Source organism: Protopterus annectens, chromosome 4.part0 (genome assembly GCF_019279795.1).
Source record: "Protopterus annectens isolate FY-2018-M chromosome 4.part0, PAN1.0, whole genome shotgun sequence".
Lineage (NCBI taxonomy): Eukaryota > Metazoa > Chordata > Ceratodontiformes > Protopteridae > Protopterus > Protopterus annectens.
Genome location: NC_056733.1, coordinates 155,495,971 through 155,518,078, shown reverse-complemented (window position 1 = coordinate 155,518,078; position 22,108 = coordinate 155,495,971). Strand labels below are relative to the sequence as shown.

At 39.7% G+C, this 22,108-nt stretch overlaps 1 protein-coding gene across 1 annotated transcript in view; it reads left to right on the top strand.

Moving 5' to 3' along the window:
• The first annotated feature begins 529 nt into the window (after nucleotides 1–529).
• The window catches only part of DNAH9 (dynein axonemal heavy chain 9), a 3,419,770-nt gene continuing 3,398,191 nt past the window's right edge, over nucleotides 530–22,108 (top strand). The window contains exon 1 of the mRNA XM_044069722.1: nucleotides 530–958. Within this exon, the coding sequence (XP_043925657.1) occupies nucleotides 608–958 (351 nt within the window). The 5' untranslated portion in view covers nucleotides 530–607. The remainder of the gene's footprint in view (nucleotides 959–22,108) is intronic.

Sequence of the window (22,108 nt, the reverse complement as noted above, 5' to 3'; positions counted from 1 at the left end):
TTTAAATCAAGGCATGGTTACTGTACATTGGTTACTATAGAGTGAGTGGGCCTGTACAACTTTGTAATGAACTTAAAATCTATGTTAGCATTAAATGTTGTAAGTGTGAACTGCATACTTTATTTAAAACTAGTTTCAGCAGTCCAGTCCTGAATTAACTATGCTTTAACTTCTAGAAGTGGGGAAAAAAAAAATAAAAGATTTGTTTGGTCTTTCTACATTCTGATCTTTAATGCTGCATTTTCTGCACTGTTATAAAATATATAAATTATGTAACAGTTACCCATTGTACTGTTAATGAATATTCGGAGTGCCTTTTACAGTCTTTAATTTCAGGTTTAGTAATTTCAGTGCACATTGTACAGTTACCAAGCAAGTTACTATGTATTAACCTGTTTAAATAAACAAGTTAGATGTCAAATGAACAGGGCTTGTTAGTTACTCCACTTTGTCCCAGCTGAAGCTCATCCCAAGGGCAAATGCAAACAGTCTGTTACCATGGGAGCAACAGACAGACTCCAAACTCACAGGTTCCTAGTTCAGTTCTCTTAATGACCAGGGTTGAAAGCACCACAAAGCTGTTCCTGGAAGAAAGAACTCATCAAAAATGGGGGAAATATCCACAACAGACAAAAGATATGAATTTTTGGAAAACTACGTGCTGAAGACTTTCAAATTAAAAGCTGATCGCTGGCAGAAATGTATATCCACAGATGAATATCAACAGATTCTACAGTCTTTCTTAGATAAAAATGAACACTCACTGCTGGTAGTGTCTTTAACCTCAGCTGGGCAATTAATCCCAAGTTTTGAATTCCCTTCTAGCAGCAAGAATAAAGCAATTTTCTTTTCAAAAAAATCTAAAGAACCTCTGAGTGCAGATTCACTTAAAACTAATTTGATCTTTGGTGATATATCCCCCTCTCTTCTTGAACAGTTTGCAGCCCTGGTAGAAGAGGTAAGATATTTTTGTGTTTACTATTTCTTTTTCTGTTCTGTGTTCTTTCCCAACCGTGACAGTTTGGAGTAACATGAACTGTTGATGCACTGAATTATATTTTCTTCATCATGGAAGTATTTATATGGTAATTAATTCAGCGAATGCTTCAGTTTGGGGTGGGGGTTTACCCATAACAAGTGTATTTGTTCTGTTTGTGACTAGTACTAATTTAACAACAGATGTATTAATGCTAACTAAAGCAACCATCACATAGGAAGACGTGTGCTTTCACCAACTAGCTCAAGTAGAATGTAATAAATCTTTATACAGCAACAAGTGTGTCTGTTACGTAATAATTAATTTATAAACTTTCTCTTTTCCTGCTTTTAGAGGCATTCATAGTTTGACTGTAAATCTGTCTTTAAAAGCCTTTCAAGTTGTTGGGAGTTTGGTTGCTATGGAGGCAGTTTAAAAGAGATTTTGGAGGAAGCACTTCCTAACACTTTTCAGTGAGACAGGAAGTACAGTTGTGCTGTAGTTCACTGATTAGGAAACATATCCTCAGTTCATGGAGTGTCTTTAGATTTACTTTAAATTGGCTAAATAATGATTCCTGGCTCAACATGTGGGGTTGAGGACAATGCTCGTCTTCAGATAGTAACTGAGATTATACAACATTTTATTTCCCTTCCAAGTGTGTGTGTGTGTGTTTAAACAGTAATGACACTAATTATTTGTTCCAGAAATTTTTATTTGAAAATGTGTACTGCAAAGTACAACAAGGAGTGGTGTGCATTCATGCAGGTGTAACTTTTAATTATTATTTACTCCTAGTAATTCCAAAAAAAAAAAAAGCTTTGACAGGCAGTGATTTGCACTTGTATTATCAACACTATTTATTCTACAACTACTGTTTAGAACTTTTAGTTTGTAGCTGTATGGAATGGCTCAACATTTTTTAATAAGTTTAAAAAAATGCTTCCTTCAATGTTTTCTGTAGTTATTAGTATTAGCATTGTAAGCATGGAGTATTATAAAAGCAAAGTCTCTTTAAAGGACTGACTAAATAAAATACACTTGTTCAATATTACTGCTGACAGTCAACCAGCATGCTTTTTTGAGGTGGCAAAAAACTGCAGTAGGTCCCACGGGGGGGGGTGTCATGTCATACCTACACTTGAGAGCAACATGCAAACTACACAGAGACACAGAGCTTGTGATCAAAGGCTAGGAATGAACCATTGGGCTGTGACTCACAAGTCTTTGCAGTGTTCTAGGACAAATGAATATTAATGAATATTTGCTTATGCTCATATGCCTGTTATCTTGTCTTATGATTTTTAAAGGGTTTGTTTTACTAGCAATGAGGAAAACCTTCACAGATTGTTTAGAAAGGTAAATAAAGGATATGAATATCTTTGTTGCACCATATTCAATGCATAGATCCTATGTGAGCTGCCTTAGTGCATATATGTCCTGCAGTACAGCTAATGCCAAATAAAACGCTTGGTTTTGAATGTAGCAAACAAGAAAGTATAAGGGCACATGTTAAACATGTCGTTATATAATAATACCTTACTTGTCTCTCTCAAAGAGTTCAGGGGAGGAAAGGATGGTCAAAATGTATCCGGCATACATACCTTAAAATACTTCTGTTATAGTGTGTGTGTGTGTGTGTGTGTGTGTGTGTGTGTGTGTGTGTGTGTGTGTGTGTGTGTGTGTGTGTGTGTGTGTGTGTAGAAGAGGAAATGGGCACACATAACAGGGAGGCCATAAAGATAAAACAACAATATTTTCTTTGTAAGAATATGGGGTAATTGGAGTCCAATCACATCATACAAACCCCTGGGGTCGGGGGATGAAAGGCTAGTGGCAAAACTGAAGGAATAGGAGAAAGGAAATCCTTATTTCATGTGCAGAAAGGGAACTTGTGTCTCTAAAAGGAGGTTAAGATTGTGATTAGGCAAAAGATAGAAGAACATATAGATGCTGTCCTGACAAATACAGAGAGGTCAAGGAATGTAAGGCAGGTTTATAGAACAACTAGTGTGTACCAATGATACTACAGTCTTGTTTGACATCCATGGGAATGGGAGGACAGGGAGTCCATCATGGCTGCCTTCTTGAGTTTGCCTTAAATTTTTGTGATTTTCCTCATTAAATGCTTGATTTTCTGTAAAATTGCTGAGGATTATAGTCGGTCAGTAATGTCAGATATTAGACTTTTATTCTTCTCATTGTTAAGAAAATGTACGTTGATGCAAAACGTCTTGGTCTATTAACTTTATAAAGTAAATTAGAATAATAATTAAAAACTGTTCCTGGTTTTGGACTTTTGTCCACATTATATTTTTGCTTTGTCTATGGTTCTTGGAACTCGGAGGTATGGAGAGCAGTACACTTATTTGAGAGAACTGGGGGTAGTAAAACAAAATTGGGGGGAGACTAGCTAAGAATCTGGGGAAAGCTAAAGGAACTGTGGATAGCATAATAGGTGAACTGAAGAGGGTATAAAGAAGAAAAACAAAACCACAAGGAACATGAACCTACTAGATGGGCCCATGAAGCTGTTAAGGAGTCGTGTGTTGCAGAAGTAAGAAATGTAGTAAGAAGGAGAAAAAAAGAGATCTGCAAAGTTGTAAGGGGCTGTACCAGTATAACTATCAGGCAGACTGGGACAAAAAAATGGTGAGGTATTTGTTTTTATTAGAGCGTATGAAAAGACATACTTGCCTTTGAAGTACCTCAGTGGCTGCTCCATACAATTTTATATTGGCTACCTGTGTTTGATATTAAATTTTAAGATAAATATAGTGAACTGGGGTTTGCACAGTGACAAGAGGTTCTCTAGTTCAATTCTCAGCTGGGGCTCCTTCTCTGTGCAGGCAACAAGTACTCCCTTTGCTTGCACAGGTTTTGTCCAGGTTGCTAGTTTTCTTCCCCATCCCAATGACATGTGATAGCTGTTTTGGTAACTTTACTTCCTTGCATGCAGGGCATGTGTGTGTCTGTTAGATGTAGGAGTGGAAATGTATTTCTGTTTCCTATTTGATTAATAAACTCCGGGGATGGCTGCTGGTGTTTACAGGGCCGTAAAAGGACTTGGATGTGACATTTCACATTCATGTAACATATTTTGTGATCACAGTTGCATATATTGATCATAGAATAGTTGGCATTTTGTCAAAGCGCCACTATTTATGTGTTGTAATATATTATTAGTATACAAATAGATTCATTTATGCATTCCAGGGGCTAGAGCCTCAATCTTTTTATCACAGCCTCTGCATGGCTTATGGACGTGTTCTAATCTGACTGCTCTGTCATGGATGCTACAAACAACAATATGGACTAAGGTCTCTCATGTGCTGCTCTTATAATTGGTATTAGCAGAGCCTTTGTATCCATTGACCATAAGATGCTGTTAACAAAACTCAAGGAAATTGGATTTGGGGAACATAGCTCTCAACCTCTTAGCACAACAAATCTGAACAAAGCCAAAACTAATGGGGGACAAAGACCCCAAAATAGGGATAGATTTTAAATATTGCTCTTAAAAAAATTAGAAACTTGTTAAAATAAAAGGTCTTGTGTTACCATGCATTTTCTGAAGGATATCAAGTCTGAAACTCGAATGCCCATCATTATTTTGTGTATTCAGTCCTCGGTGTTCCGCTACAAAAATCCAGAAAATCACAAATTTTATGAGGAAAAGACCAAAAATATGAAGCAAAAATCTGGACATTCTGCTTAAATCTAGAAATAGAGAGCTATGCTAGGGCAGGGTCTGTGTACTGGTTGCTTGCCTAACACTCTGAAGAATATTGAGTTTCTTATGCCAGCATACTCTCAAAATTGGATTTGTTCACAGCAGGTGTTTCCCTGGGCTCAGTCCTGGGTGTGATTCTATTCTTTTTGTTGGGAGATCTTGGAAGAGCTTCTTTTGCACATCATCACATATCACATATGCAGATGAGTTGCTCTGCCTTAAATCTGTGAGAGCAAGAGATGCAGTGATATGAGGTCACTAATCAGCTGTCAGTAATTTCTAAGATTGTACTCGCCAACAACCTAATAATCAATATAAGCGTATCTGACAGTATGGTCTACAAAATCTCACAAATGTTGAAAAATGCTGCCCCATTACAGCTCTGTAATCTGCTATGTACTCATATTTATATATGTCGGATACAGCTGGATACATATCCATGGCACTGGATTAATCTTCATAGATGGTATTAAGTTGATCTATGGGTCGTCTTTTTCTTTCGGCTGCTCCTGTTAGGGGTAGCCACAGCAGATCAACTGTTTACATTTCTTCCTGTCCTCTGCATCTTGCTCTGTCACACCAGCCACCTGCATGTCCTCTCTCACCACATCCATAAACCTTATCTTAGGCCTTCCTCTTTTCCTGTTACCTGGCAGCTTCATCCTTAGCATCTTTTTCCCAATATACTCTGCATCCCTCCTCAGCACATGTCCAAACCAATGTAATCTTGCCTCTCTGGCTTTGTCTCCAAACCTTCCAACCTGGGATGACCCTCTAATATACTCATTCCTAATCCTGTCCATCCTAGTCACACCCAGTACAAATCTTAACATCTTCAACTCTGCCACGTCAAGCTCTGACTCCTGCCTTTTTGTCAATGCCACTGTCTCCAACCCATATAACATAGCTGGTGTCACTATCCTCTTGTAAACCTTCCCTTTCACTCTTACTGGTACTCATCTGTCACAAATCACTCCTGACACTCTTCTCCACCCACTCCATCCTGCCTGTACTCTCTTCTTCACCTCTCTTCCACACTCATCATTACTCTGAACTGTTGATCCCAAGTATTTAAACACATCCACCTTCACCACCTCTACTCCCTGCATCCTCACCATTCCTCTATCCTCCCTCTCATTCACACACACATATTCTGTCCTGCCTTAGTCCTGCTGACCTTCATTCCTTTTCTCTCTAGAGCATATCTCCACCTCTCCAGGGTCTCCTGTAAAATAACATATACACAGACTCTCTAACTACTGCTGTATTATAAGCCACTGAAAAGAAAGCCCTTAGCTTTATCCAGTTATCCAGTTGAAAGGATATTACTGTCCATCAAAGTCAGTCAGATTGCTACTAGTCACTGCTAGAACTACCATTCTTCTTAATACATGAACAAATTGCTGAATTAGAATTACTGCCCCCCCCCCCAATAAAAAATTGAGAAATACCATCTACCCTCAGAAACTTAACTGGCACTAAGCAGTTGAAGCTGTATTAGCTATCTCTATGACCAGTCCCACCTGCTGGAACAGCATGCTGAATCAAATAAGTTAGCTGAACAAGCGGTCCACTTTCAGTATGAAACTAAAACCTCAGCTCAGTGAAGTCTCTGAGTGCATCTGTTTCAGAGAGACATGTTAACACTGGGATTCATAAAATGCAGTATCTAACACATGACCACATAAATAACCTATATTTTTATGGTATTCTGCACTTACTTCATTGCATGTATGCTTACTTGAATGTTTTTCTATTTTTTACGGGTAACCATAAACAGCTCATTTAATCTGGTTGCCAGTATCATTACTCCGGTTAATTGCTTTCATGTTATTGGAAGATCCGATACATATTAATTATTAAAAATGTACAGTGTGTTCATTGTACAATTTCATTCATTAAAAATATCCTGCACTTTGCTGACTATTGTAAGTAGTGCCTTACAACATTTTCTTGTTCATAATGAGTAAGTATCTGTTATGCTTTCAGATGTATGAATTATAAGTGATTCTATACAGATGTCTCTCTCTCTCTCTCTTTCATATATATATGTATATATATATATATATATATATATATATATATGTATGTAACATTTTTATCTATTGCTATGAGTTGTAGATAACATGATCCAAAGACCAGTCTACTTAAAAACAGACAAAATTAAATGAATAAATAAATAACCTACTCAGTTTTGTTCCCGGAAGAGTAGTCCGCATCACTATGCTTAGCCCTGTACCTGGATACAGATTCCTGGTTATTACCCTTTAATACTGCGTAGTCTACTGCAAGAAACATTTGCAGACTTTTTTCATTATCCAGTTGATTTGAGCATAATGTTTCTTTCTTTGAAGAAAGCCAAATGTGGCCCAGTCAGTGCTTGTGCCACTATAATTTTGGCCTCCCATATATTTAAATTGTTGCATCTCAAATGTTGTCTTCCCGCTGTCCTGTAGACTACCTGTCAAATACTACAGCGACCTCCTATGGTCGCAAATACAGGTATCTTTAGTGAGGAAAAGAAGCTCTTTGCGATCATCATGGGTGAGAAAGATTTCAGCAAAATCACCCTGGCATAGAGGAACCTACTCCCTACTTAAATGTGGACTGAGATAAAATATGGGAAATTCAGTGCAAAGCTGCTGTCGTAGTTGTCTAAGTTATAAGAATTGTCACTACTTGGGGATAATGGCTAACACTGTATTCTCACTTTTAGAATGACTAATATGGTGTGTACCAGACGATTAATTTTGTCTTTAGAATCGCTGCTTGAAAAGTAGCTATAAGTAACCCTACATTTTTTGACATGTTGTTGAAGTTTGTCATCTATGATGACAAATCAGTAACTTGGTGTTGGTGACGTATACCATTTTGGTGATGTTAGATAAGACTATATTTAGTGCAGTGCTAGCTGGTGGGAGGTTACTGGAGGTAAATGTGATTTATTTCTTTTTGTTTTTTTGGAATTCAAGAGTAGGTGAAATCATGCCCTCATGTCTTTTGGTCTCTTGTAAGAAAATCATTTAACTCCTGTAACCTCTCATTATATCCTTTCTCCTTCTTCCCATGAAGCTTACTGGTGACCTTCTTCTGAACTCTTCCATCAACCCAGTATACACCTCCTTCTTTGGTCTCCAGAGCTGCTCCTGAAGTGAGTCTCCCCAGCATTATGTTGGCTACAACTGCCCTCACATTGTGTTGCTGCTGGTCCACTCCAGGTGCTAGCAACACATCAGGGTCTCTGTCCTGTTCTATTATAATTTGTCCCACTCCCCTCAACTAATACTTCACACCAGGGCTGTGGTGTCTCTGACTTAGTGCTCTTATATTTGCATTGAACCTTATTTGTCACCTTTCAGCCCTTTTGGCCAGCCTTTTGAAAACCTTCCTTAGACCACCCCCCAATCTTTTACTACAAAGGCCTTGCTGAAGTGTGGGTGCATCACATTCACTTTTGCTCCTTTGAAAATGTTCTGAGGTAACCTAGTCATAATACTTGATTAGTTTTGTCTGGCAGCTCCTTCTGGCCATAAACCCAATGTTGCTTTACTGCTTCTAAGAAAGCAATCAACTTTTCCTGCATGATTCTCTCATTAACATTTACTGCTATTAGAGTAGTAGGACTGTAGTTCCTTGCAGTTTACCCATCCCTCACCGTCATACATGCATACCACAGCTGAACAGGCATTTCAGCAGTGGTCCGTGATCTGTTCAAAGCTTCAGTCTGGGAATCTGCAAGCACATCAACCAGATGATTCTGGACTCTGGAGGATATTCCATCTGCTCTCTGTTCTTTACTTTCCCTTGGGTGAGTTGTTTCACTTTCACCTCCTCCCTCTTAATCCTGCTCTCTCTTCAATGTATTACCTTCTGCCTGGCATACCACTTCTCCCTTGCTTTCCTTTGTAAAGACTAAAGCAAAGTATTTATTAATTTCTCATTTTTTTGCCTTCATCTGATTTCCTTGTAATCTTTATCCAACTTGGGAAAGTCTGCCATTCCTTTAATTCTTTCTACAATATAGGTTGATAGGTACATACTAGGATAACGACCACTAGGATCCTTATAAGGCTATATGTGCAACCCAAATGTGACCCACACATTTCATTTATATAGATGTTGATTTACTAACTGCCTTTATCAGAGGCATAGGCACCAGACAAGAGTTGAATTTCTGATTACCCATCCATTGGTCCAACTTACAGTTAAGTAAGGATAGGGAGGAACTCTGTTTCACATGGATGTGGAGCCTGTTATCATGGGTGCCAGAACCATAGAGCCAGGGGGAGCCCTCCCACTTTTACAGCTGCAAGACCTGTAGGGAAAAATTGATGAAGTGGAGCTTTCATGCTAACGTGGATTCACGTGTGGAAGTTAAACTGACTAAACTAGCTGTTATTGTTCTCTTATTGCTCTGTGTTACAGGAGTTATGCTGCCGCTGTTCCGTTGGTGCTGCCAGAGTCATGCTGGTAAGGAGAGTTTAGTTCTTTTATTTGCAGGAGTTATTGTGTGTGTGTGTGTGTGTGTACATTTGTGTGTGTGTGTGTACATTTGTGTGTGTGTGTGTGTGTGTACACGTGTGTGTGTGTGTGTGTGTGTGTGTACACGTGTGTTCGTGTATGTGTGTACTGCCCCAGTTAGGTATACCTGGTGGTTAGTGTTACTCAGGCTCAAACAAGAAACTGAATTCTCTACACATACCACCACTTGTGATTCAGGGAGTTAAATCCATAGCTCTTAATTGTCCAGATTTTCACAGAATATTTGGCACATACTTTTGGTCTGTCTCTCTTAAAATTTGTGGTTTTCTGGCAAATCAGTGAGAACTGAATTCACTAATGATGGCCCTTTAAGTTTCAGTCTTCCTATCTTTCAGGAAACACATATAACACAAAACACTTTATTTTAGCAACTTTCTAAGATTATACAAGCAATATTTTAAAACATGTTCCTGGTTTTGGGCCTTTGACCCCCTCCCCAAATAAATTTTGGCTTTTTCCAGATTTCTTGTGCTGCGAAGTTGAGAGATTTAGTTGTGTCAAATGGATTTCATAAGGAGCTGAGAGCTTCGGAGGAAGAATAGTGCTACTAATGCTAAGTTATTTGCATTGTCAGTAGCATAACAGGTAGTATACTTGCTCTTGATGCAGAAGGCTGTGGGTTCTACTCCCATAGTATGCAGATGGATCACTGATTCTGTATGGTGTTGTACCTTAAAGGGAGTGGATGCGGCAGTCCTATGAATGTTCTCTTTTGGAGGAGTTACCTAGTAACTATGAACCTGTCATCAGTTTGCCATCCATTGCAAAATTACTAGCTTGTCATTTTTAATGTAGCACAGGCAATTTATTCTTCAAGGGCAACAGGCACTTTATTTGTAGATGAAACAATTAAATAAAAAAGGTGTTTGCTAGCAGCAACCTCTTTGTTAGTTACAGATCCCATCAATGTGGAATTATTTAGATGACTTACTTCTGCAGAGATTTTGCATATTTACTGATATTGGTGGATTGTAATGACAGAAGTTTGAGTGGCCTTTTTATGGTTGAAATTTTCTGAAATGGGTAGTTTTTTCATTATTGGTTCATACATTTTGTTTCATTGCTTACTAGAAGACTGTTCCAGACTACAAATTTAAAACACATTCTAACAAGTGCTACTGTATTATACAAGGAATATAATTTAATACAATCAGGTTAATACAACAAGAGGCAAATCAAAGAATGCAAACATGTATGCTTGCTCACAGGATGCAGGAGATCAAAATTGGGAAAGAGCCAGTCACCAATGGAGTCCCCCAGGGTTTGGTGCTGAGACTTTTGGCATATACATCTCAAAAGTAAAAGAAAATACCAAAGGGCTTTGGCCAACTGAGTTTGAGATGACTGCAAACTAGGATCAGGTATTGCTCTCATCCTGCTATAATCACATTGCCAGGTTCGTTACAGGCCTACCCTACAGAACACACCACTGTACTAACCTGAAAAAGCTTGGATGGATAGAATTCCCACACCTTCTTCACCAGTCCCAACTCAGAGGCCTTCAAAATCCTTAAACAACCTGAGAATACCCCAGCACTAAAAAACTTAATGACTCCCTACTCCAATCCAAGCTGCCTTCGCTCAGCAAACAGACTCCTTGTCCAAACAACTAAATCTCTCAACCTAGGTGGTGACGTGCTATTTGCCAACACCACTGGTAAAATATGGAACTCTCTCCCAAATAACATCACGCTTGCAACTTCTCTAAGTCAATTCAAAAATAGTCTAAAACTCCACTTCAAGTCTCACTGGCTATGTCCTTGCTCAAACCCAGACTAGCTCTGTGCCATTAACTAAAACATAAACAACTAGCTAAGATGATAAGTACTTTGTATACTGTGATAAAGAAATATATATCCTGTCTAACTCTATGTCATTATACTGCCTACCGTCCTTGCTAATATGTTATTAATGTTACATTTGTAGTAATCTCAGAAATAGTAATGGCAGTCTTGTACTTGTATGTAAATAGCCTATGTTTTTGTTAAGTTCTTTCAGCTCATTTACTGTACCTAATTATCAATGTAACTCTGTTGGAGCTTTTCTCCTCGGGCCTCCACTGAAAAAGGACATGTATCCAGTCGGACCATCCCGGTTAACAAATGTAAAATAAATAAATAATAAATAAAGTCTTTCTATATTGCACAGCTTATAAACAAATCAATTGTGACTAGATCTAGAGATGTTATTGTCCCCCTTTACAAAGTCCTCATTAGGGCAATCATTTTGTATAATGCTCACTTTGGCATGTGTCTGTCTAGACCAATGCAACAACTGGAATACCCACAGAGATACTTGCTAAAGGGATACAAGTCTTAAACAGTAGGTCTTGCATGGACCACCTCCGTATCCTACAGAGTGCTTAGAGGTGATGTGTCTGGCATACAAGGCATTTTCTGACTTAATACAGATGGACCTACTGAACATCAGCATGTCAAATGGCATCAGACATACTCAGTCCAGATATCTAAACTGAATGTTATGGAGAGATGGATATATATCGCAGAGGATACCACTGTTCCAGAACATAGTATCCATTCAAGTAAAACAAAGCTCATCCCTGTCCATATTCAAATGTAACTTGGATCTAAGGATGGGTAATAGAAAGTACTCCAGGATTGCCCCTTGTGCCGCTAATAGAGGCAATTCCTAAATGCTGCATCCCTTACATGGGTCCCCTCAAATTATCTATAGTATGATCACATTTATTCTCACTGGGGCTAATATACAATTATCAGCCATGAGATAGGTAAAACCAATCAGGAAACGTATCATCAAAAGGGAAATTAGTTAAGCTTAAAATGTCCTCCAGGTGAACCTATGTTGTGGTAGTAAATAGTTTTAAAAAATTGCCCTATTTAGATCACTAAGTGCTCTTCTCACTGACCCCCCCCCCCCAAGTCTTCAACAGCTTTCGGCGTCTCTGTCCCAGAGAATGGAAATTCTATGAGAAACATATCTATCTTTCCAACATCTCCTCCTATTTATGTCACAAGCAAAATGTAGGTATTTTAGTCTAGTAGTTCTGAGGCTGTTTGTTTTGCAGATATACAAAAGATTTATCAATGCAGGGTTCAGGAATGCCTTGTACACCAGGCAAAGATCACCTCTCAGAAGTCTGTATGATACTGGGTAAAGAGACAGGGATTTGAGATGATTAGCATAAGCCATTATGCTTACTCCTTGTATCCTTTTTTGTAAAGAGCCTTTGTGGATGTTCCAGTTGTTGCATGTGTCTGGTCAGGTACATACAAAGGGTGTGCTATACTCTATGCCCCCCTTTGGTGTGTAACTAACCATGCTGAAGAGGCATTATACTCTAGTCTGATGAGGGCCAAATACAGTGGTATGATGACCTCTCTGGACCTAGATGCCATGCCCTTGTTTAGAAGTTGAGCAACAAGGATTTTCTTACTACCTTGAAATGTTGGTTGAAGGCTAGGTTACTATCTACAGGAGTTCCCAGATCCCTGAGTAGTGAAACAACTTTAAAGGTGTTTTATTGATTATATAGTTACCCAGGGTGGCTGACTTCCGAAAAGGTACTATAATGCATTTCTTTGTTTTGAGGTTTAAGCCATGGCTTTGGCACCAATTGCTTGCCTGTGTTAGATCTTTCCTGAAGGGTGGATTCATTGAAAAATCTCTGTTTATAGTCATCTGTGAACTTGGTTAGCCAGAGGCCTTTAACATTCACTTTGACATCTGAGAAGTGATTGCCAAAGAGGAGTGGGCCTAGCACATAGCTCTGGGGGACTCCACTGGTGAACAGCCTCTTTGTGGAGGTAGCCTCACTGATTCTAACCTCCTGGGTGCTATCAGTGAGACAGCTAGGTATCCAGCATGTTATAAAGGGGTTTATACCTAGTTTTGTTAGTTTGTTGACTATGCCTGAGAGGGGTATTGTATCACATGCTTTAGCCATTTGTAGGTAGGCAGTATGCAGTTTCCCTCATCTATTGCCTTAGTGACATTTTCAAAGAAGTTGTGCTTACTGAATCTGGCCAATCTACCTTTGATAAAGTTAAACTGGGGTGGATCCAGAGTCTGCAGATGATCTATGCATTTGTTGATAATTTAAATGGGCATTGAATTTTGACAAACCATCACTTTGGAATAATTCCAATGCAAATTACCTTTTACTATCTGTTACTGGTTTTAATGGGATTACAGAGTTGATTTGAATTTTGAAGGAGACTGCTTTATGGCTGGACCTGAGTAAGAAGGATGAAACATTGGCTGGAGGTGCAGCGCTCTCCCATATTTGTAAGCATGAGGTCCAGTATGTTGCAGCCTATAGTGGGTGTATTTGATATTTTGTCAAGGATGTTTATGTTTACAAAGTCCATGAATCTCTGTGCCTGTAGATTTGAGGTTATGTAGTCTATAGAGGGGCAATTAAAATTTCCCATGAGTAGAGAGTGTTAGGTTGGATGGTAAGTGTTTCCAGTAAGTCCAAGTATGCATTGTGAGCTTCATATAACTAAGGAAGCCTATTTCACTTCCTGACCCTCTCTGATAACTTCTTTTTAGTATGTACATTTACTGCCAGTGTTATTGCCATTTTGCTGTCTTGTATGTACCTCCTTCACCTCCCCAACTCCTCTCTTCCATTCTTTGCAAGCCTTGCCTTTTGACATAATCACTTGCTTCCCTTTCCCATGTAGCCATATTGACCTTCTCTGTCTTTTACCTTTTTGGTGGCTTTTTATATCTTTGATTATAACCCTAAATACTGCATCCCTGACACATTTCCATAGCTTGTATACTCCTTCAGTTTGTTCTAAGACCCCTGATTTATCTTTGACTGTCTCCCCATTCTTATCCCTTCTTAAAATCCCACACCATTGTCTTGTGTGCATGTAAATCTCCAGCTTGAACCTATGCAGTTGGAAGATCGTTAGCTAAATGTGCCTTCACTGTGATGTTTCTTAAAACTTTCCACTAGGACCACGCCAAGAATTGTTTATGTTGTGGTACAGTCCTGCATCAGCTGTCTTAACCCTACAATAAGCTTCTGCTGCACCATACCCTGGAGCTTTGAATCTCACTGTATTCTCCTTTTAGAAACAGCTTTCCATTTACTTGATCCTTTTCCTATTATCTCACTCCTTCAGTCTCTTTCTTCTTCCTTGACATGTCTGGGGACTGATGCAGTGCACAAGTCCGGTGACATTTCTTCCATACACTACTGCAGTCACTGGGACACTTTGTTGTAGGTTCTAACCCTGCTTCCTCCCTTGCTCCCTTTAAGGTTTGTTTTTCTTCCGCTATCACATCTAACATTTGTTGACAGTTGTATCAATCACTATTCAGCAATATCCTTCCATTGTGTTATTCCTGAACAACCTATACTCGGGCAACTATATGTGCCATCACCCTCTTGTCAGAGGCCCATGTTTCTGTGATACTAGCAATGTTTGTCATCCTCTGCTGTATCACTACCTATTACTTCCCCATCTTGCCTAAATTCCTTGCATTGCATAGTAATATTGCCCACCTTTGTTTTAAATCATTCTGGTTTCTTCCTCTGCTGTGTTTTTGTCCATGTCTTCTTCTTCTTTCTACTGCCTGAGATTTGTCTACACATTTGAATCTATAATATGCTCATCCCCTTTCCATCTCCATCCCTATTTCATGATACAGTCACGAACATGTTCCTTTCCAACCATCTCGGAGCGTTGTTGTTGCTTTGGGCTGTGGAACTGGTCCCTCTGCTATGTCACTTCTGTTGTCTTACCAGTCCCATGTCCACTGGTAGACCAAGAAATAATGCTCCCTCATCCACTCTCATTTTCCTTAATGTGCTGTCTGCTGCCACATGCAATGCTTCTAATAATATTATCTACAATCCTCTCTTATGGCATTTCCTGTCTTATATCTACTAACACCTCTGACAGACCACTGCTGTCAGCACAAACAACATGCATCTATGCCTCTGCCATAACTACCTTCATCTTCTCCTTGCATGTCTTGCTTATCTAGTCCCCAAGTCTGATTTCACTATAATCTGGTCTCCCTTGCTTAGACCTTTAATCCCTTTAATGAGTGAGTGTCCAGTTATGAAAATGTCCTTGTCTCCCCCCCACTTCCTTTCTGCCTCCACTCTCATTTCCTGCACTATGCCCTCTTCCTATTCTTTCCCTTTCCATTATCCAAACACACCTCACTGTCTGTGTTAATTGATTGAATCACTCTCTGTGATGCCTCGAATCTCTTTCACATCACTCCTGAATTCCTCCCTACTGTTTTGCCTCGTTCATATTTTGTTCCTTTCATATGTCTTGAGTATCTTTCCCTGCCCACTTTCCTCCTGCACTAATTGCTGTGTTGGTTTCTACATGAGCACCTCTTTCTCTGTCTTCTCTTTGTCACTTGTCACTGCTGTCCACACCTATCCCCCCCCCACCTTGGATTTATTTTCTTTGTCCTCTCATTCATGAATGCATCTCCCATTTAGCCCTCAGACTTTCTTTGCCATGCCACACACTTTGTGTACTCTTTTTTTTGAAGACCTGTGCCCATGTCTTCTGCCAAGCTGTCCTACACTTTCTTCCCCATCTTTTCCTCTGGCCTCTCTCAATGGCCCACTTTATCCTTTTTTTGATTTTTCTCTCCAGTTTACTACCATCTATATGTCCACTGCTCTTCACTGTGGTTAACACATCATCTTGCAGACACCACATCTCTGTTAACTCAAAGCTCCATGAACAAAACAGCTGCCCTGCATGCCAGGTATGTCACCTGTTATCTCTCCTACTCTTCTTGACCTGTCTGTCTTATTCCTTTCATTTTCTCCTACTCTTGAATTCTACACAGTTTTGCCTTTTATTAATTTATACTGATAAAAAGGTCTCCTGATAAGTGCTAAAAAGATGTATCATTTAATTTTGCTGTACCCAGAAGAAATGAGAAGCAAGTCAGAGGTAAATACTGAGGTCTTCTAGAAAAAATCTAGTAATACTAAAGTTTGTTCAGATACCAGGCACACAGAGAAAATATGATGTGGGTGACTGTAGTTAATATTGTACATGCACCTGTCTCCCTTGGCAGAATTTAGGAATAAATTCAAAGTTTGGATTTTGGTCGGAATAGAATTTGTGGTTATCATTAGTGTTAGTTTTAGTTTTATGGAATGTATTTGGTATTGTGTGCATGAAGGTTATAAGTTACTTTGTCTCTCACATGGAATTATGAATAATTATACCTGTGATGTCCAGATAATATACCACTGAACTGCCACCAAATAATGTGACGGCTTCCCATTAACCTGGGTCAGTAACTAAAGAGCTTCAATCCTCACTACTGACTCCAATGTGAAACTGTCACTTAAGCAGGAATAACATTTCACAATTTACCCCTAAGTGCACAACAAAAACACACTCTATAGCCTGGGACTGGACTGCATTCTTCTGTCCACCCCAAATATAACTCCTTATTACACAATTCAGAGCAATGAGTCCCAGTTTAAGACCTCTGATGAACCCATACTTAAATAAATTAAATCTCACACATCCAAACACTTCTGGGGAAAGCCTGACACAGATTTCCAGCTGTGTTCCTTCCCAAAAATAATATGGTAATGTTGCCATCAATCAGAGTATCTTCATACCCATTAAATGGGTGTCCAATTATGAAAATTAAATATTAAAAGAAAGTAGCAAATGACCTATGCAGCTAGGCTTTTGGACTGGCCTGGGAGGTTATCATGGCAAGTATAAGGACTCTCAAATCACTAAAGAAAGCACTGATTGACCAGCCACAATGTAAATTAATAAAACTATTTAATAATAAGCAAAATGATTAAAAGTATAAAACAGTAATTCCCAATAAACAAACAGATTTCAATCACTAGGAAAATGAAATCAATACTGTAGGATAGAAATGCAACTTTCTGAAAAACTCTAACTGATCTGATTAGTTATAAATTCCTGTCTGACTAAAAAACACTGTCCCTGATCTAAACTAAATTACTACAATAGAGCAAAGGCAGGTTTACAGCTCTTGGTGAGTTCTTTTTGGTACCCATTGCAGAATATATATGTGAACAACTCATAGCTGGCTGTTAACTGACAATTAACTGTCTTCAGCAGGCTGTTTTATATACTAGACTAACTGTCATAACTGTTCTAGTTCTAATTTTCATTTCATATTTTGAAAATCAACCAACAGTTGCAGTAACACAGCAACTGTCAACATTCCGATGACATCATCTGCAAATCAGCTGAATATGCAACAGTTTGCCTTTATAATCTTTTTACAAACATGCTCATTTAGAAATGTAAAAGGACACCAAGTTTTTACAATATTTTGTACAAACAGATTATAAATAAACATGTAAGAACTTATTTACAATATCATAGCTAGTCATGATGGTGTATAGTACACAGGTTAATCTGAAATTTTCTACAAAAACCCAGCCAGACATGGTAGCACAAAACGTGTCTAATTTCTTCACAATGTCTAATAATCTGTTTTTGTGCAGTTTTGATGAATTTTGTTTTAACATTTTTATTATTTAGAATTATGTATATTGTTTTTGATACTTCATTTTTTTGAGCAGATGTGGTAGGTTCATAGTCATTAATACCTTAAAGGCAAGAATACTGATACTTTAGACATAGTAAGAAATTTCCCTCAGTTTGTATGGTCATGTGTTTTTTCCCCAGGTCAGTTCTGCGCTGCTCAGCTGAGTGTCCTTCCAGCATGAGCTATGATATAGCACTGGCCCTGTAAACAGTACATAGGCACAGAACCACCCCTCACAGTAACAGACAGACAGGCACACACATTCCATATCTTTATAGGCGGACAGATGTTGCATAGATATTGACCTTGTAGCAAGATAAGGCAACACATGCATATAATCTGGATGCAAAAGTGAGTTGCAGTGACTCTCAAGATGCAAGGGGTGTTATATACATGCAGATACATACAGACTGCAAGCATGATCTCCCTTGTTATACTAGCCACAGATCAAACCAAACACTCTCATATAGTCACAATAAGGATTCATGCACAGAGACTTTGCCACTGTACCCTGATCCATGCACCCACACACACAGCCACACATATCCCATGTCCTCTGCTCTAACTCTCTGCACTGAAATGCATAGGAGCATGCTACTACTTAGTGGCATACATGTGTGCATTTTCTACTGTGCTGTTAAGTACAGGACTTCCATAGTATGCAAGTGTCTTACTAAAGTAGCACACCAGGTTACTTTTGGTGCCTCAGTAGCATAGGCTCTACTACCCTCGACAACCACATTTAAAATAGCAACATAACTCACTGCCCAGTAGTATGGAGCTGTGCTTCCGCACAACAGGGGGCCCTATGAATCATAGGTTCATAGGACGATACTAGGTTATTGGCCTGGAGGCCCTTATAAGCCTAGCCAAGAATTTCACCTGTGTTCCCACAAAGTTGGCACCTGTTTTCTCCATCCAGCAGGGACACAGGTGGGATCCCAGGGGTATATTTTCTGTTTCCCATCCAGTTGTTCAGGTTCCTCTTAAAGATGGCTAGTGAGGTACTCTGCTTGACATGGAGAGGAAGTCTATTCCACAGATGGGGGAGTTGTTGGGACACAAATCTATCCCGCCAACAAGTTCTATTAATGTCACAGACCAGGTTGAGACTGTGAAATAAGATTGAACAAAAAGGCAGAAGAATGTTCTGTTTAAGTCAGCAAAATCACAACAATAACTAAGAGATGAGCGATGCACCACACCATAACGTATCTCAACAAGACAAAAAACAACAAACAACGGATTAGCGCTTTCAGCTATCAAAGCCTTCTTCAGATTCACATTCAAAAGCCACATCTCAATCTAATATAAAGCACACACCATAAAACGTATCTCAACAATTTATTCAGAGCTGTATCTCAACAAGACAAAAAACAACAAACAACGGATTAGCGCTTTCAGCTGTCAAAGCCTTCTTCAGATTCACATTCAAAAGCCACATCTCAATCTAATATAAAGCATATAGCAGCCAATGACAAAAAACATGTAAACAAGCTGCTTTGCTCTAACCAATACAAGTGCTTATACAAGCACTTCATCATCCAATGTGTTTCATTATTCTAATTAGCTTTGACTAGCAAGTTAAGATAGAAAATGTAAATTAGACTTTGCTTTCTCAGACATCATTGATCTCAGCTAGCAAATGAAAGCAGAAATGTAAATCAGACTTTACTTGCTTAAAAATCATTGGTTTACTTTAAACATTACACAAAACCTAGCTTTAACTAGCAAGTTAGGATGGAAAATGTCAATTAAACTTCACTTTCTCAAACATCATTGGTCTGGGCTAGTAAATGAAAGCAGAAATGTAAATCAGACTTTGCTTGCTTAGAAATCATTGGATGTTCTTCATCTCACATTGCTGCAGTCCTAACACTTGGGTAGTCCGCTGTCCCTCGGTCGGCCCGAATATCAGAGTATAAGGCTGACGTCGGTCAAGGCGCATTTGACTGACATCAGAACGTCAGGGTACAAATGCGCATGACCGACGTCATATCCTCAGTCTTTTTTGCCGCATGGTCCGATGCAGAAGCAGTGTTGCAAGTGCCGTTCGGCGTTCTGAAATTTTTCGAATTCGGAGTTTCAGACCGAAGTCAGAGTTGGTTAAGTACCCCGTTGGGGAATATTTTGTTTTTTTCTTGCCTCAGTGTTTACCGGATGTCAGAAAAAGTGAATAACTGTATTTCTTGTGGGAAACAGATACCGCATAGGGATTACCATAATTTGTGTATACCTTGTTTGGGACCTGAGCACGACGTTGTTGGGTGTCGCTTTTGTGCTAGGTTCAATAAACGCACTATAAAGTGAAGGTTGGATTGTGCCAGGTTGGTCTTTGGGAAGCGGTGCAATTACAATATGCCGTCGGATGCTCCGCCGGCTTCCTCAAAGAAGCGCAAGGACAAGGCAGTTAAACCTAGGTTAGAGGAGTCGTCCGAACCGGACGCCGGTTCTTTAGAGGCGTCAGTGGAACCGGTGGTTCCGACGGAGGCCTCTCTGGAGTCCCAGGGAGAAACTTTGTTTTACAGGATGTGGCCTCCCAGGAGGCAGGTCAGGCTGTAGGGGCTTCTCAGATAACTGTACTCCCCTCCCTTCCTAAGGTGTCTAGGCCCTCTCTTTCTGCTTCCAAGGCTTCTCCTAGAGGCAGGTCTAGTTTTGCTTCTGTGGGTGTCACTCCTAGTTCTTCAGGTTCTGTGCCTAAGAAGCACATGCTTAAAATGGCAGAAGATTTAATTACTTTAATTAGAGGCTCTATGCCCCCTCCTGATAAGAGGCCTAGGATGGAACCTGTGTTGGGGATTATGAGCAGGCTTCGGATGTGTCTGAGTCTTCGGCTGAAGACTTGCAGGAGTATTCTCATTATTCTGATTCTGATGTGGATGATTCTACTCCTTCTGCTTCTCCTCCTGAGGATTTTTCTTTTTCAGAGACCCTTCACTCCATGAGAGAGCATTTTAAATGGGAAGGTCAGGATTTCTCTGATTCCAGGAAAAGGCTTAGGGAATTTTTGTTTTTACCCCAGCATAGGCCTTTAGCTATACCTCCTGTTCTGAATGTGGTGGAAGATGTGTTTGCAGAGGCTTCTCTTAATCTTGATTCTTTGCCTCCTGCTCCTGTTAAACCAGATAGGTATTACAGGGTGCCTGAAGCTCATAAGTATCTTTTTAAGAGTCCTAGGGCAGACCCAGAAACTGTTAGCCAGGGGCCTAAGGGTGTTAAGGCTTCTGTTGTAAAGAATCTGGTTCCTGCAGATAAAGAGGCCAGGGCCTTGGATAGATGGGGAAAGAAAGTTTATACTTTTTCCACTCTAGCCATGAGAGCTTTGAATTGCCAGTTTCACATGTTGAAATATCAAAATTATCTCCTTTCACAGTTGAAATCTAAGGTTGATGCTCTGGCGGAAGGTATTGATTGTAAAGAGTTACAAGATTTAGTGCATGTTTCTGAACAGGTGGGTAAGCATTCTTTGCAATGTGGTTTTGATGCTGTACAGGCCTCGTCTAGGGTGGCTGCCACTGGGTCAGTTCTTCGCAGGCATGCCTGGCTGAGGGATCAAAATTTATCTGACCATGTTAAAACTAGGATTTTGGATGCCCCTTTGCAATCTGATGTCTTGTTTGGTTCTCCTGTTGAGGCAGTTTTAAAGAAAATGGAAGACAAGGCTAAGTCTATGCAGACTGTTAAAGATTTTTTGCAGGTTCAGCCTCCAAAGTTTAGTAGAAATTGGCCTACTAAAGGGTGGACGTATCCTTCTTATGATTCCCAGTCTAGGGGTAGATCTAGACGTGGCAGGGGCAGAGGTCAGGGCTCTTTCAGGCCTAGAACAGGGAGGTCTCCTGCACAGTCTTCGGGTGAGGGCAGGGTCAGTCCTTTCGTAAACAGACCCAATGACCTACCTTTTCAGCTGCCAGAACCTTCTCGCCTGGCAGCACCTTTGGGAGGAAGGTTGGCACTTTTCAAAGAAAATTGGAGTTTGATTACCCAAGACAGATGGGTACTGGATATCATACATCACGGTTACAGGTTTTATTTCCATACCTTGCCTCCTTTCAAAGGCATGCCAGACATTCCTCCTCAACAAAGAATAGAGGCTCACAAGCAAATTTCTCTGTTACTCCAAATAGGGGCCATACAGCCGGTTCCTCTGCCAGAAAGGGGCCTAGGATTTTATTCTCGCCTGCTCCTTGTGCCAAAAAAGGGGAACACGTGGAGACCAATTTTGGATTTATCTATCCTCAACACTTATCTGGACATTCCCAAGTTCAAAATGTTGACGTTACAACAGCTTTTACCTCTACTGGGCAAGGATCACTGGATGGTAACTTTGG